This window comes from Aaosphaeria arxii, assembly GCF_010015735.1.
Source record: "Aaosphaeria arxii CBS 175.79 unplaced genomic scaffold BU24scaffold_3, whole genome shotgun sequence".
NCBI classification, from domain to species: Eukaryota; Fungi; Ascomycota; class Dothideomycetes; order Pleosporales; genus Aaosphaeria; species Aaosphaeria arxii.
In genome coordinates this window covers 1,033,090-1,046,724 of record NW_022983476.1, presented here as the reverse complement: position 1 = coordinate 1,046,724, position 13,635 = coordinate 1,033,090, and the positions used below count along the sequence as shown (strand labels likewise).

The 13,635-nt window shown below is 49.4% G+C and overlaps 5 protein-coding genes across 5 annotated transcripts; 3 read left to right on the top strand and 2 right to left on the bottom strand.

The window, feature by feature from the left end:
* The first annotated feature begins 640 nt into the window (after positions 1–640).
* BU24DRAFT_366843 (Aldo/keto reductase) lies at positions 641–2,758 on the top strand. Its single transcript, XM_033524324.1, has 7 exons — positions 641–1,146; positions 1,224–1,311; positions 1,368–1,381; positions 1,514–2,030; positions 2,100–2,197; positions 2,259–2,425; positions 2,480–2,758. The coding sequence occupies exons 1-7, from the start codon at positions 1,100–1,102 to the stop codon at positions 2,551–2,553; spliced, it is 1,005 nt and encodes a 334-aa protein (XP_033385549.1). The 5' UTR covers positions 641–1,099; the 3' UTR covers positions 2,554–2,758.
* Positions 2,759–3,656: 898 nt separating this feature from the next.
* Positions 3,657–6,352, top strand: BU24DRAFT_448938 (fatty acid transporter-like protein; the record flags this gene model as incomplete). Its single annotated transcript, XM_033530923.1, has 4 exons — positions 3,657–3,666; positions 3,780–3,908; positions 4,009–4,528; positions 4,576–6,352. The coding sequence occupies 4 exons, from the start codon at positions 3,657–3,659 to the stop codon at positions 5,885–5,887; spliced, it is 1,971 nt and encodes a 656-aa protein (XP_033385548.1). The 3' UTR covers positions 5,888–6,352.
* A 583-nt stretch (positions 6,353–6,935) lies between these two features.
* BU24DRAFT_440258 (dynamin family protein-like protein) lies at positions 6,936–9,467 on the top strand (the record flags this gene model as incomplete). Its single annotated transcript, XM_033530360.1, has 4 exons — positions 6,936–7,411; positions 7,464–8,442; positions 8,482–8,916; positions 8,968–9,467. The coding sequence occupies 4 exons, from the start codon at positions 6,936–6,938 to the stop codon at positions 9,211–9,213; spliced, it is 2,136 nt and encodes a 711-aa protein (XP_033385547.1). The 3' UTR covers positions 9,214–9,467.
* A 59-nt stretch (positions 9,468–9,526) lies between these two features.
* BU24DRAFT_420244 (uncharacterized protein) lies at positions 9,527–11,092 on the bottom strand. The gene is made up of 2 exons (XM_033527429.1): positions 10,994–11,092; positions 9,527–10,906 (listed from the first exon to the last, which is right to left on the bottom strand). Exons 1-2 carry the CDS (start codon positions 11,072–11,074, stop codon positions 9,737–9,739), a joined length of 1,251 nt encoding a protein of 416 aa, XP_033385546.1. The 5' UTR covers positions 11,075–11,092; the 3' UTR covers positions 9,527–9,736.
* Positions 11,093–11,198: 106 nt separating this feature from the next.
* On the bottom strand, positions 11,199–13,191 carry BU24DRAFT_145912 (uncharacterized protein). The gene is made up of 2 exons (XM_033521192.1): positions 12,864–13,191; positions 11,199–12,810 (listed from the first exon to the last, which is right to left on the bottom strand). The coding sequence occupies exons 1-2, from the start codon at positions 12,948–12,950 to the stop codon at positions 11,338–11,340; spliced, it is 1,560 nt and encodes a 519-aa protein (XP_033385545.1). The 5' UTR covers positions 12,951–13,191; the 3' UTR covers positions 11,199–11,337.
* Positions 13,192–13,635: the final 444 nt, after the last annotated feature.

The following is a 13,635-nucleotide window of genomic DNA, read 5'->3' as shown; positions in this document are numbered from 1 at the left end:
CATATATACCCCACTGATGCTACCGTCGCACCATGTCTTTCAAAGAGCAACACAATGACAGTCGATTGATCTTATGTTTATTATCTTTGGAGGGGCTCTGCTTTAGCTTAGGTACGTGTATGTGGTACCTAACGTGTCCAAGCAGTCCAAGGTACTCGTACCACGCACAGACTGAAATATCGATGGGCCCGCACTAGACCCCTCACCTCGCCCCTCATTTACGTTCCATCAAAACTTCAAAGGATGATCGAACCGATCTGATATGGCGCGAGCATAAGGTTATGACCTGTTTCTCTCAACGAATAACATGCTTGATAGGTAGCTTAAACATTGTTGATATTTATGCTCTGTTGCCCTTTGAAATGGACTGGCATCCACCAGAATTGTAGTTCTCTTCACCCAGTTCCAGCAAATGTCTCATTGAACAAAGGGATAGTAAACAGTTGGGCCTTACTCGAACCAGCAGCACTAAGGGACCAAGATATTCGTTATAATCTTCAGAGCAGTATGTAACATGGCTTGGAAGATAATCGGAAAAATTAAAGTGGGGAGTTGAAGAACAGCTAGCTGCACTAAACAATACTCATGATCTGGTCAAACAGCGTTACATCACACATTTGATCAACTACGAGTAACCTACCCTACCAAGGTCGGTGGGGTGGCTTTGCAGAGAGAAGTCCGACATGTCAATTTTTCTACTCGGTATGCTACTACCCTAGTACAGACTCGGAGTGGCCTCGAAGCTCTACTAGTAGTATCTATCTTCCCCCGATATGTGGCCGCCAATTGCGAGCTTTCAAAGCCGTTGCCCTAGGATCTCCGTCTCCTTCTCGAACATACTTGATCTGCAATTGGATTAGTGACAACCCATAGGTGGAGACTTCCTCTGCATATTCCCCAAGCTCCCAGGAGGCAAAATCTTACAAATCTGTCCTTGCTTTTGCTGTCGATACTGACCCCGTGGGCCCGTATCCTTCACCGCTGCTCACTGCCTTATTTAAAAGTAGTTCGGTCCCTCCCTCTACGTGCAGCGCTAAAACTCCACATTCTTTCTCTCCATTTATCAATCTTGAAGTTCTTTCATAGATAGCTACCAAAGATGTCTCTCGGCAAGACTTTTACCTTGAACACTGGAGTCAAAATCCCGTATGTACACACTACCTGTAATGGCGAACGGTCGCTTCAATCCACTCTGGATCCTTTTTGCTAACCGACATTGTCAGTACCCTGGGTTTTGGAACATGGCAAGCGGAGCCTGGCCAGGTTAAGGATGCGGTTTTCGAAGCTTTGAAGGCTGGTTATCGTCACATCGTAGGTGCTTTGCTATCCACACTATTCATCATAGAAGCTAACAATTCTGCTATTAGGATCTTGCCAAGGTGTGAGTACCCCCACTGCTTTTCAGAATCGAGCGAGGCAACTATGTGAATTTTCATAATTTCTGCGCCAAAAACGCTCGCAATTGATGTTGTCTTTTTCACACAAAACCTTGCTGACGATGATCAAATTAAAGGTACGGCAACCAGAAGGAGATTGCCGAGGCATTCAAGGACGCATTTAACGGAGGTGTTCCCGGTCTGAAGCGTGAGGATGTTTTCATCACATCCAAGCTCTGGAACTCGCAGCATCGCCCAGAGCACGTCAGCGCCGCTCTAGACGATTGTCTTGCTGAGCTCGGACTGGAGTACCTCGACCTCTACCTGGTACATTTCCCGGTCGCCTTCGATGAGCCCAGCAACCCCAACGAGCAGCTGTTCCCGATGCAAGAGAGCTCCAGCCACCCTGATGGCGATGTCAAGATGTTCGACGGCGTCTCGATTGTCGACACCTGGAAAGCAATGACCCAGCTGCCCAAGTCAAAGGCCCGGGCCGTCGGTGTATCCAACCACACGAAGGAGCATCTCCAAGCTCTTATTGATGGAACTGGTGTGACACCCGCCGCAAACCAGGTCGAGCGCCATCCAAGACTACTTCAGTCCGAGCTTATCGAGTTCTGCAAAGAGAAGAACATTCACATCACAGCATACTCTGTAAGCTAGCCCGCCAAAATCCCAAAAAATTGGACTGTTTCGGAGCACTGTAAGCTAACGTTTTTGCAGGCATTTGGTAACAACATGCTTGGTGTTCCGCTGCTGGTTCAGCACAACACCATCAAGGAGATTGCCAGCCGCCTCGGTGCTTCCCCTGCTCAAGTCATGTAAGTATTGACCTTCCGCTATATTTTCGATCATTGTCTTCTAACATAATTTTCTTAATAGCCTTGCCTGGTCCCAGGTTGGTGGCCACAGTGTGATCCCCAAGTCCGTGACCGCATCCCGCATCCAAGAGAACTTCAAGGAGATCGAGCTCTCCAAGGAGGACTTTGATGCTGTTGAGAACATTGGAAAGGTCGAGCCTAGGCGATTCAACATCCCATACATTGCCAGTGAGTGCTTTTGTTGACGTACCATGTTGAGCCGTACTGACGTAGACACTTTAGACAAGCCTAGGTGGCCCGTCAACATCTTTGGAACTCCTGAAGAGCAGGAGGCTCCCCACAAGGTCATTTTGTAAGCCCAGGCGGTGGATGACTTGAGATGTGTATTTACTATTATAATGATAGCATAATAGCAAATCACTCAATAATATAGCAAAGGTCTTGTCTTGACAGAAGAGGGGAAGTGAAGATAGGATCACTGCTACAGTCACGTGCCGGTATTGAGTACAATCCCGAATGAACCGACATAGTGAAGTAAAATAATATGATTAGATAGCGTACACACTAAAGTGTTCTCGAAGTCGTACAATATCCTAGGTCTTGTAGTGCTGCTCTGTGATTTTATTTCCGCTACTGCGCTCAGACTTCAGTTCTTTCGTAGCAGTAGCGATGGTCAGCATTGCTACTGCAGCTCTTTTCTCTTCATAGTAGATTGGCGATACCATGTCCTCGGCTGAAGAGGATGCTTGGTAACAGCTATTTGCCAACAGGAGGAATCGGGGAATATTGCAACAAGTGGGCTGCAGACATGGTGCTCGAGATGGCGCTTGGATAGCAGCGATGTAATATCAACAGATCCTCCTTTGCAGATACCATTAAGTATTGTGTATATGTTCGAGCTAATCCTTGATTCTACCGTAATTGTAGTCCTTAACTAATAATCCCATCAAGATCCGCCAGTCCCAAGTGGCGCCATATTTTGGGGGGCCACAACTTGGGGGGTTTGTAGTTAAGCCGTCTACGTCGACTAGAACGCATAGCATTGATACGAATAGCCGTGGTGCCTTGCTCGTGAGGTTAAGTTACCTCTCACCCAATTGAGATGCCTTTGGTCTTATCCGAATCATTGTTCCGTTGGTTTGTTGATTATTAGCGGTTTGAGCTAAATAACCAATTACATACACAGTATCTGAGTAACTATGTAACTAGCACAAGACGGAATGTGGAGAAATGTGGGGAGCTGTCCCAATCTGTATGTGCCTGAGTCACGTGGACATGCCCTCGGCTTCGGCAACTCCAAAGAGACATTCCGCCAAATATATTATCAACTACCGGGTCCAAAGAAACTGTTGTATATTTATTCAAATACCTTGGACTATCTTCTTTGTTTTTGTTATTCCCTTTAGGTAGTATCTTCCCACCCGATTCCCAAGTATCCAGAAGAAATCACGAAGGAAGAATGGATCTCGGTATGTCTTCTTAATCAGGGAAACCGCTCTCCAGACAGGCGGCGCAACCTACCTGCTCCACATCTCCGCCATTCCTCCTTTTCGAATCGAAACTGACAATACACCCACAGCAGTACCTGTCGCTGGAGCAATTGCAGGCGCCACTGCAGCTGCCGCTTACATTGACGCCAAATTCCACATCACAAAAGACCTCCAGGCGATACGGCGTGGCAAAGCGTCGGAGAAGGAGTTCGCACGGCAAGGTGAGCCCGTCATGGCCCCGCAACACAATGTCTAGAGGCCCTAGACTTTCATCACCCAACGATAACAACGAGATCGGACACTGACAACTCCCATAAATAGGTGGTTACAAACGCGGCAGCCTCTGGCATTTCTTCGAAGAACAAGTCCACCGCCTCCCCGAAACCGAAGAAGCTATCTGGTCGCGAGAAGGGTGCTATACATGGGGCGAGACATACGCTCAGGCATGTCGGTACTCGCAATTTTTCCGTCAACATGGTGTCAAGACCGGTGAATTCGTGTCCTTGTATCTTACAAACCAGCCGGAATTCGTCTTTGCGGTCCTGGGATCGTGGGGAGTTGGCTCTGCACCCGCTTTGATCAACCATCATCTTGCCGGCGATGCTCTCATCCATTGTCTCAAGGTCGCTGGGGGAAAGATATTGATCGTGGACGAAGCTTCGGATGCGAGAGAAAGGATTGAAGCTGTGCGAGACAGGATTGAAGGAGAGCTGGGCATGACGATCCAGGTTCTCGATAAATCACTAAAGGGAGAGATATGTCGTCTTGAGCCAAAGAGACCCGAAGACGAGTTGCGCAAAGGTTTGACAGGCACCTTCCCAATGTGCTTGTTCTATACTAGGTTAGTCATTCGAAGCTTTCCTGTGGCAATGAAGTTAACAATCAAAGTGGAACGACTGGGCATCCCAAGGCTTGTCCATTTGAAAGTCAGCGAGCAGGAGGACTGGCCGGTGGCCGCATCCGAGATCTGGGCTTACAACCGGGACCCAACGGCGACCGATGGTATGTGTGTATGCCGTTGTACCATGGGACTGGATACACTACCGCTGTATCTTGCTTGCTGTCTGGCATAACGCTTTGCATTGGCAAGAAGTTCTCTACGTCTAGGTTCTGGACCGAAGTCCGTGAATCTCGATCCACCGCTTTCGTATATGTTGGTGAGACAGCACGATATTTGCTCGCCAACCCCCCTAGCCCGGATGACAAGAAACACAATGTCAAAGTCATGTTTGGTAATGGCATGCGCCCCGACGTGTGGCACCGTTTTGTTGATCGTTTTGGCATTCCAATGGTAGCCGAGTTTTTCAACAGCACGGAAGGTGTTTTCGCTCTCATGAACGTCAGCGAGGGACCTTATTCCGCAACAGCCGTTGGCCATCACGGGGCTATCATGCGCAGCAGACTCAAGAACACCTTCATCCCCGTTGAGATTGACCACGAGACCAACGAAATCTGGCGGGACCCAAAGACAGGGTTTGCAAAGAGAAGGCCGTATGAGGAAGGTGGTGAAATTATTGTCCAACTTCCCAACGAGAAAGCTTTCGTTGGCTATCACAACAATGAGAAGGCCACTCAAAGCAAATTTGAACGTAACGTTTTCAGAAAAGGCGATCTTTTCTATCGGACTGGGGACGCTCTGAGGCGGACACCAGATGGACTGTGGTATTTTATGGACCGCTTAGGTGACACTTTCCGGTGGAAGTCAGAAAATGTTAGCACCGCCGAAGTCAGCGAAGTGCTCGGAAATTTCCCAGGCGTCGTCGAGGCCAACGTCTATGGCGTAGAAGTGCCTGGCCACGATGGTCGGGCAGGTTGTGCTGCACTCTATATCGACCCTGCTCAGAAGGACAGTTTCGACTTCAACGCTTTGTTGAGGCACTCACAAGAAAAACTTCCGAAATATGCAGTTCCTGTTTTCCTCCGAGTCCTCAATAATATCACGACAATGCACAACAACAAGCAAAATAAGGTACCCCTTCGGAACGATGGATGCGACCTAAGAAAGTTAATTGAGCGGACGGATAAAGAGGCATCGGAGAAAGGGCTTGCCGCAGGAGATGTCCAGTATGATACTTTTTATTGGTGTCCAGCATCTTTGAGCAACGTGAAAGGTGCTCAAGTGGACGATCAAGGATACGTTGTTTTCACCTTGGAAGATTCGGACGGTCTAAGGAAGGACGCCCAAACGGCAAGATTATAGATGCACTGCATGTCGCTCGATCGAATCTATCTTTTCTTTTGCTGGCAGAATTTGCCCTGTCTTCCTTGTTTGTGTTGTATGCCTGGCTGCACTGACGAAGAATGATGGTGCCCGGTTGGCTTCGTGAAGTCGCTTTCTATAACAACGACACGTCATCAATTCTGTCAGCGCAAAAGATCAAAAACCCCATGAACTGGAGTTCATTTTCCGCGTGCATCATTGGTCAACATTTAGAATGGAATGTTGACAGTCTCGTCGGTGACTCGCTATAGCTCGGTGCCATAGCACGACTTCGCGCCTTGACTTGGTGTCATGGCTGTGCCTTCGAAGAAAACGATGACTGTCAGTACTCTGGGTCGCTCTTAGAAACGTCCAAGCTTACATTTTCTTGTCTCCAATGCATCGTGCGGCTCCTTACTAGAGCAACATCGAGGTTGGTTAACCGGCATCTGACATGATTGATCTGGAAAGTTCACTAGGAATTGCATCAGTTTATGTTTCTAGCACTAGTGAGACATATTATATAGGCCCTCATGTTTTATGATTGTTGCATTTTAGTAACTGCATAGAATTCACTTTAATACCTAACTTTTATTTTACCTAGCTTTCTCTTTGCCTAGCTTCCTCTTCTCCTAGCCTTCACTTCATTTAGCTTTCACTTCACCTGACTTCCACTTTATCTGACTTCCACTTCACCTAACTTTCACTTCACCTACCTTCACTTTAACTTTCTAATTGTTCGTCTACCACGCTAATCCACTACTATCACCTCTATTTAAATAACGAGGTCTTGCAGCCAATCGAACACTAGCTAGTCTCCAATTTTCCTTTCTCTTGAACTCCTTCCCTTAATCCTCATACAATCTCACCAATCAGTACCACCTCAGCACAAACAGAGCTTCATCACTAATCGATTCCCCTCCTCACTCATCATTTGCTCTTATTATTATCCACTCGGCAACTACTCCCACGGCATAGCCACTAATTAAAAATGCCGAAAGCAAAGGCCAGGAAACCACCACCCTCCCTACCTTCCGATACGGCCAATATGACAGATCTCACGACGCAGTCTCTACAGAACTTGCAAAGCGATGGCGAACGGAAGGTGATGGATATTGTCGATAAACTTCGTCGGCAAGGTTTGAACAGTATATTGGAGCTTCCTCAACTGGTAGTCTGCGGTGACCAGTCTTCTGGCAAAAGCTCCGTTCTGGAAGCCATCACCGAGATTCCGTTCCCGCGAAAAGAGAATCTCTGCACACGATTTGCCACGGAGATTGTATTACGACGCCAGTCCACCGATAGAGTGTCTATCACAATCAGTCCAGGGGATTTCCGCAACGAAGAAGAGAGGACTAAGTTGATGGAGTTCACAAAGACTATTGAAAGTCTCCACATGATACCTAAGATCATCGAGGAGGCAACGTTGGCAATGGGGTTGGGGCCTGTGGGAACATCTAAATCGCGTGCATTTTCGAGCGATGTGCTCTGCGTTGAGATCTGTGGCCCGAATCGACCTCAACTGTAAGCAGTCTTGTTGTCATCTTCAAATGCCTGGTGCTAATTTTAATGACAGTACCCTTGTCGATCTACCTGGATTGATTCACGCAACCAACAAGGCACAGACTGCTAAAGACAAAGACGTAATACAAAAAATGGTACAGAAATACATGAGCAATCCGCGCACGATCATTCTTGCCGTGGTTTCCGCCAAAAACGACTTTGCCAACCAGGTCATTCTCGACCACTGCCAAAAGATTGACAAGAATGGCCGCCGGACTTTGGGTATCATCACTAAACCCGACTACCTTCGTCAAGGATCCGAGAACGAAAAGAGCTGGATCGACCTGGCTCTGAACAAAGACATCTATCTCGAACGAGGTTGGCATATTCTCAGAAATCGTGCCGACAATGAGATGGATTTCACTTTTGAGCAACGACACGAGAAAGAGGAGGCCTTTTTTAACACTGGCCGATTTGTGGGTTTGCCACGCAACACTGTTGGCATTGATTCGTTACGTACACGATTAAGCAATCTTCTGCTTTCCGATCTCATCAAGGAGCTTCCCGCATTGAAAGAAGAAATGGACAAGAAGATGCAAGAGACGAAGAAACAGCTTGAAAGTCTCGGGGAGAAGCGAGACACGATGACAGAGCAGAGGGTACTGCTCACTAAAATAAGCACCAATATCACTGCCATACTGACAGCGGCGGTGAATGGTCATTACAGTAACGAATTTTTTGACGCCGTAGATACGAAAAGCAAGATAGATGCAGACGCCAACGTTCGCAGGTTGAGAGCTGTTATTCAACATCACAACAGCCGCTTCTCCGAGATAATGCGTATCAGGGGTCACCGATATGAGATCCAGCCCGTAGGGGGCCTTGAACAACCTGAAAAGAAGAGGAATTTACCTGTACATGACGATATCAATGAGGACGCTGCTAAGCTGCCAAATCCCAAGAGCTTGTCTCATGAGCATGCTATTGCATGGGTAAGGAGTGTTATGGTCCGATCCCGAGGCCACGAGCTACCAGGAACATTCAATCCGGATGTCATCAGTCATCTTTTTTGGGAATAGTCAATGCCATAGAAGGAGATCGCCAATTTCCACATCGAAGATATAGTACGGGTCTGCAGGACTTTCATGCGGCAGGTCCTCCAATACGCGGCTCCTGAGTTCAAGGAGCGTCTTGCAGTAGTGGCTGTCGACGACATCCTCGAAAAAGCGTTATTGCGGGCTCGCAAAGAGCTGGTACGGTTGATCAATGACAAGGCTCGTCATCCCATGACTTATAACCCTCACTTTGTTACCACCATCCAACAGAATCGTCATGACAACTACAAAAACCTCGTTTCACGAGCACAAGTAGATACCACGAAGACATATACTCTTGGGCAGTACAATGAACAGAGGCAACTCGTCGACCCGATTGAATTCAGCAAACAAATGGACACGTTCATCGAGCAGGACATGGACAAGTTCGCCGCCGAAGAAGCCCTCAACAACCAAGAAGCCTATTACAAGGTACAGCTGTCATCCCTACCTTCTTTGATCTTTAGCTGACATCAGCCACAGGATGAACTGAAGTACTTTGTGCACGCAGTCACAAAGCAAGTGATTGAACGCCACTTGATCAACCCACTCCCTGAGAGCATACTATCTCCTCTCGTGGTTGCCAAGATGACTGACAATGAAGTGTCATACATTGCCGCCGAGTCTAAAGAGAGTATTGCCCAGCGTACCCACCTGGAGGAAAAGAAGAGAATGCTGGAGAATGGGCTCGGACACTTCTATGAGGTCATGGGCGGATTCAAGCGCTAGGAGTATCGTTGCATCTAGTCGGGCGACTTTCACATTTCCTTACTTTGGTGTGATTATGGGCACTATTTCGAGACTATTTAACCGACATCTACGGAGTGGGATATCTTTTCTGACATTGGGGAAGATTCGGATGAGTAGAGTTTGGGTGCGGGGGAACGATGCTGCTTCGTGGGTGGCAGTATTGCACAATATGGCATCCTCTATTCTTTGCATACAGTCACATAGCTCCATTCATCATAGGAATTCTCTTTTAGGCTACTAGACCTGGTGCTTGTAGATGGGGATCACAGGACAGATTAGCATAACAAAAGTGTGCTTTGAATTCATTTCATTCCGGCTCTAATCCTAACATTGGACTATAATATGATGACACGACGCTGAACACGATCAAAACATTAAACAATGACCCACTCTATGCTCTGAAGAAAAGAGGACGTAGCAATGGTCCCTTTTGAACGTGTGGCTGGAATCTCAACCCTCCCGCACGCCACCAGATTGCTGCCATACTTCGGTGATTCCGTGTTTAAAGCTTCACATCCTGGAAACTTCCGTCGCCATCTCCTTCCCCTTCATCCGCGTCGCTCACCCGTCCCCCTGACTTGGGTCGTTCAGGGATACCCGCTTCCACAGCTTTCGCATCTCGGGACGACGCTCCCTCGCCTTCGCTTTCCGCCTCATCGTCGTCCTCCTCGGCACTTGGTTTCAAGTCCTCTGTCCTGACCTTCTGCTCCTCAGTCTGAATCTTTGGTTCTGGTGGTGTTGGCGATGACGGTAATGATGGCGAGCGGGAGGCACTCTCGACATCCTTAGGCGGTGGAGGCGGCGGTGCACTACTCTCCTGCTCTTGCCCCCTTTCACGAGTTGGCCTCTCTGGCGTGGGCGGCGTGACCTCCGTCCGTGGGCTCGGCAAAGGTGGACTTCTCGCCTGCTCCGCCTGCAATTGCGGCGTGCCCTGAGGCTGCGGTGTGGGACCTGTCGGCGGGCCTACATGTCGAAGTCTCGGATCGGCGTTGAGATAGTAACCCCTGACACCCACGATCCTGCCATCTCTCTCACAGCCCTTGACCCAATCCGGCACGACGACTGGAATGTTATTCTCCACCGCCTTCTCCCACGCGGGGCCCCTCCCCTCCGTGCAGACAAAATGCGTAGTGTCGATTCTGACCGTGTCCACGATCTTGGCTCCGATCCTCTCGACCGTCTTCTGCAACGACTCGCGCAGAGCGGCGGGCATGTGTCCTGGCGTTATCGTTATGCCGGACAGGTCCGTCATCTTGTGTGTCTGCACCCTCAACTTCTCGCTGCTGTACGTGCCTGCGCTGGTCCGCAGGATGAGGTGAAAGACGTATTCGGTATCGACGGCCAGACCGCTCAGCTTGGTGCTGTGCAGCTCCGTCGGTTTGGGTATTGTACCCGCCTTGCTGCCATTGCGATAGAGTGTAAGCCCCCGGAGCTCGGCCGTCGCAATGTCAATGGGGTCCCATTCGAGTACGACAGACGTCTGCGTTGCGTTTCGACAGCGGAGAACGGGCGGGGAGGGCGTGCGCTGCCCAAATGTGCGGAAGATGGTCGATTGAAGAGAGTGGAAGGAGGCTGCAGCGTCGGATTCGGACTTGAGATTCCGCGCGACAGTGATGTCGACGATGCTTCCTGAGGAGATGTCGGGAGGGAGGAGAATGGAGGGGAATTCGATCTATGGAAATGTTCAACTGTCTGTCTGCTTCCATCCATCATGCGCAAGGGGCTTGATGTAAATTTTTTAAAGAAAGAAGGAGCTTACGAGACGTTTATCTTCCGTCAGAAGAACGGCGACACCTGCATCGACCTTTCCAACGGTTAATGAGACGAGCATGGTGGACATGGGTGTTGTGGAGGCTTGTGTTTAGAGAGGTGTTCGTTAGGGAAGCTGAAGCTCGAGGTAGTAACGACGATCCGGCGTTTCCCCAAGTAGTTAGAGCGAATCGTCACCAATGAGGACACTTGAGTTGGTATAATTATAATTACTCGAATGGATAAAACTATGGTGTTGCAGCACTTTCGTCGCCTTCAGTCATTGGAATACGGAGCAGTGATGTACCCAAGGTATCGTATAAGGTATCGTATGATTGAACTAATATTCTTGCCTCAATTATCATCTTCTTCATGCTCATCTTTCCATCGCTTCCTCCACCATTTGAGTTTAAACCAGTCACCAAGTGTCTCTTGTTCTTCATGATTGTCCTGCCCACCGAAACCCCAAGTCCCTCGCCTTCTGCTGCTGCTTTGTGCGGGTACGGCGTCCGGGTCAGATTGATTCCCATCTTCGGTCGCTGCAGGATCAAGCAGCGCCTCACTTTCGGCTGGTCGATTCCCATGCGAGACACTTCGCTCTCTTGGGTTCCCGAATGAGGCGCCTTCCCACCAAGATCGTCTCCTCATCTGTTGCAACCAAGTCGAAGAGTTATTCTTCCGTCGAGGCGGCAGTGTACCCGATCGTGGCCTCCGCTCAATATCGACTGATCGCCGTAGCGGGGACGGGAGATTGTCTACATCATTCAATTCGTTCCAGATCTCGCTGGTCTCCTCCGAAATAGTCATTCTCCGCCTTCTTGGGGGTCTTCGAGGAGATGGGCTGGCGCGGGGACTAATGTCTTCGGTATTGGTGTTGATTGATGGCCTCTTCTTTGACCGCAGCTTTGCCGTTACAGCAGGGCCCGTTGGTGCACGAGCAAGTAGTGGGGTTCTCTCGTCCACACTTCGACGCTTGAGTTGTTCAGTTCGGGCCCCATGTTCGCCGGGAACCTGAGACTCCAGATCAACAGGACTCTCGGGGTCTTCTTCCATGGAGCCATGAACAAGTCCCATGCCAGGGGTTAAAACCGTTTGAGGTGTCGGTACTCGTCCTTTATGTTTGCTATGGAGCAAAGGAGACGTAGGCTCGTCCTCGTCCTCTTCGAGTCTCCAGCTCAAGCACACGACTCCACCAAGTAGGATGACCGTACCAACTGCGATGAGCCCGGCGTGAAGATTCGATAATCTGGCCGACTGATGGAAGTAGACAAGACCATCAATGATGGCGATGATGTTATAAACACAAAAGACAAGTGGGTATAGAACGCTGGTGCTGCAAAGTTTGAGGCCGCGATGCATGAAATAAAGCTGTGTCAGAGCAAAAGCGACGAGACCAATAAGGATCATCCAGGATTGCCATCTATTGAATTCGTTATGGCGATCAACGATGGTTCGGACCAGGAGTTCGACCGCACTCTTAGCGATCAAAAGGGAGTGCGCAGAAAGGATTCCACTTATGGTTCCAAAGAACATGCCGCGAACGAGACGTATCCGAGGGCTTGGTCGTGTATGTATGCGCTTTAGGGTCCAATTGGCGACCAATAGCGCTAGGACTATGATGAATGTTCCAATCATCCATAGTATGAAATGCCGCCGCCAGAGGAGCTGCAAGAGCTGGTCCAAGTTATGTGACGGCTCTGTTATCGCACCAAATATTCCAATCAAAACTGCCCCTGCAGCAACCAAGACCGTTCCAATCAGGGAGTAGCGGGTGAACGGTTCACTAAGGATTATAGAAGCGCATATGGAGTTGAAAACCAGTCCGGACTGTTCGGTAGTCAGCCATGTGTCCTCTAGGATTCCATGTAGACTCAACCTACCGCTTGTAATGTTGACAATACCGGGAGGGGCAAAGTCGTAATTTGGATTGTACTGCCCACAAGATTCGCCACGATAAACATCAACATGCCCAGCTGTTTGTTGTCAGCGTGATATAGGTAAATGAGCTGCCGCAACCGACCTGCCACCGCCGTCGCTTGTATGGGGGTCTCCTTTCATAGTCGTCTTCCTTTTCTTCCTCGAGAAGATGCGATTTCCGCTGCAGAGTAAGGCCAACGCTCTGGACGCTTGTGGAGACGAGACCGACGATAACACCGACCTGAGCAGAATCGTGTTAGCAGCAATCACAGAAGAGGAGGTAGGAGTCATTCGTTGGAGGCACTCACGGCGACGCTGGCGCCCGGGGAGAGCTCCACCATGCTGCGATGCTATAGGCTCCGTCACCGCACTGAGGAGATTGCTACCGGAGTGGACCGCGCATGCTGTGAGAAGATGAAGCTGAAGTGTTGTTATGTGATGCGTAGCGCAGTGTGGTGCGATGTGGTGTTGTGTTGTGCTGTGTTGTGTTAGGGTTGGGTGTTCAGCGTCCGGCGCAATAGATGCGGTTAGGTCTCAGGTCCGTCCGGTGCGTCACGCTGAGGTCGATAGACACGAGACGTACAACAGAGGAGAGGGCAGGGCAGCCGACGGAGGCGAGCAGGGATCTGCACTGCGGTCTGATGATTGTTGTCGCGTGGAACAGCCGTTTGGCGCAACGATGATGAAAGCGGTTTTGGAAGCGCAGACTTAAGAACTCTAAGGCTACAACTGAAA

Coding starts and splice junctions, on each gene's coding strand:
- BU24DRAFT_420244 (XM_033527429.1), bottom strand. CDS start 11,074: ATGTCCACCATGCTCGTCTCATTAACCGTTGGAAAGGTCGATGCAGGT. Junction 10,907..10,993: donor TGACGGAAGATAAACGTCTC/GTAAGCTCCTTC, acceptor ACATTTCCATAG/ATCGAATTCCCCTCCATTCT.
- BU24DRAFT_145912 (XM_033521192.1), bottom strand. CDS start 12,950: ATGTTGATGTTTATCGTGGCGAATCTTGTGGGCAGTACAATCCAAATT. Junction 12,811..12,863: donor TATTGTCAACATTACAAGCG/GTAGGTTGAGTC, acceptor ACTACCGAACAG/TCCGGACTGGTTTTCAACTC.
- BU24DRAFT_366843 (XM_033524324.1), top strand. CDS start 1,100: ATGTCTCTCGGCAAGACTTTTACCTTGAACACTGGAGTCAAAATCCC. Junction 2,031..2,099: donor TTCACATCACAGCATACTCT/GTAAGCTAGCCC, acceptor ACGTTTTTGCAG/GCATTTGGTAACAACATGCT. Junction 2,198..2,258: donor GCTTCCCCTGCTCAAGTCAT/GTAAGTATTGAC, acceptor TTTTCTTAATAG/CCTTGCCTGGTCCCAGGTTG.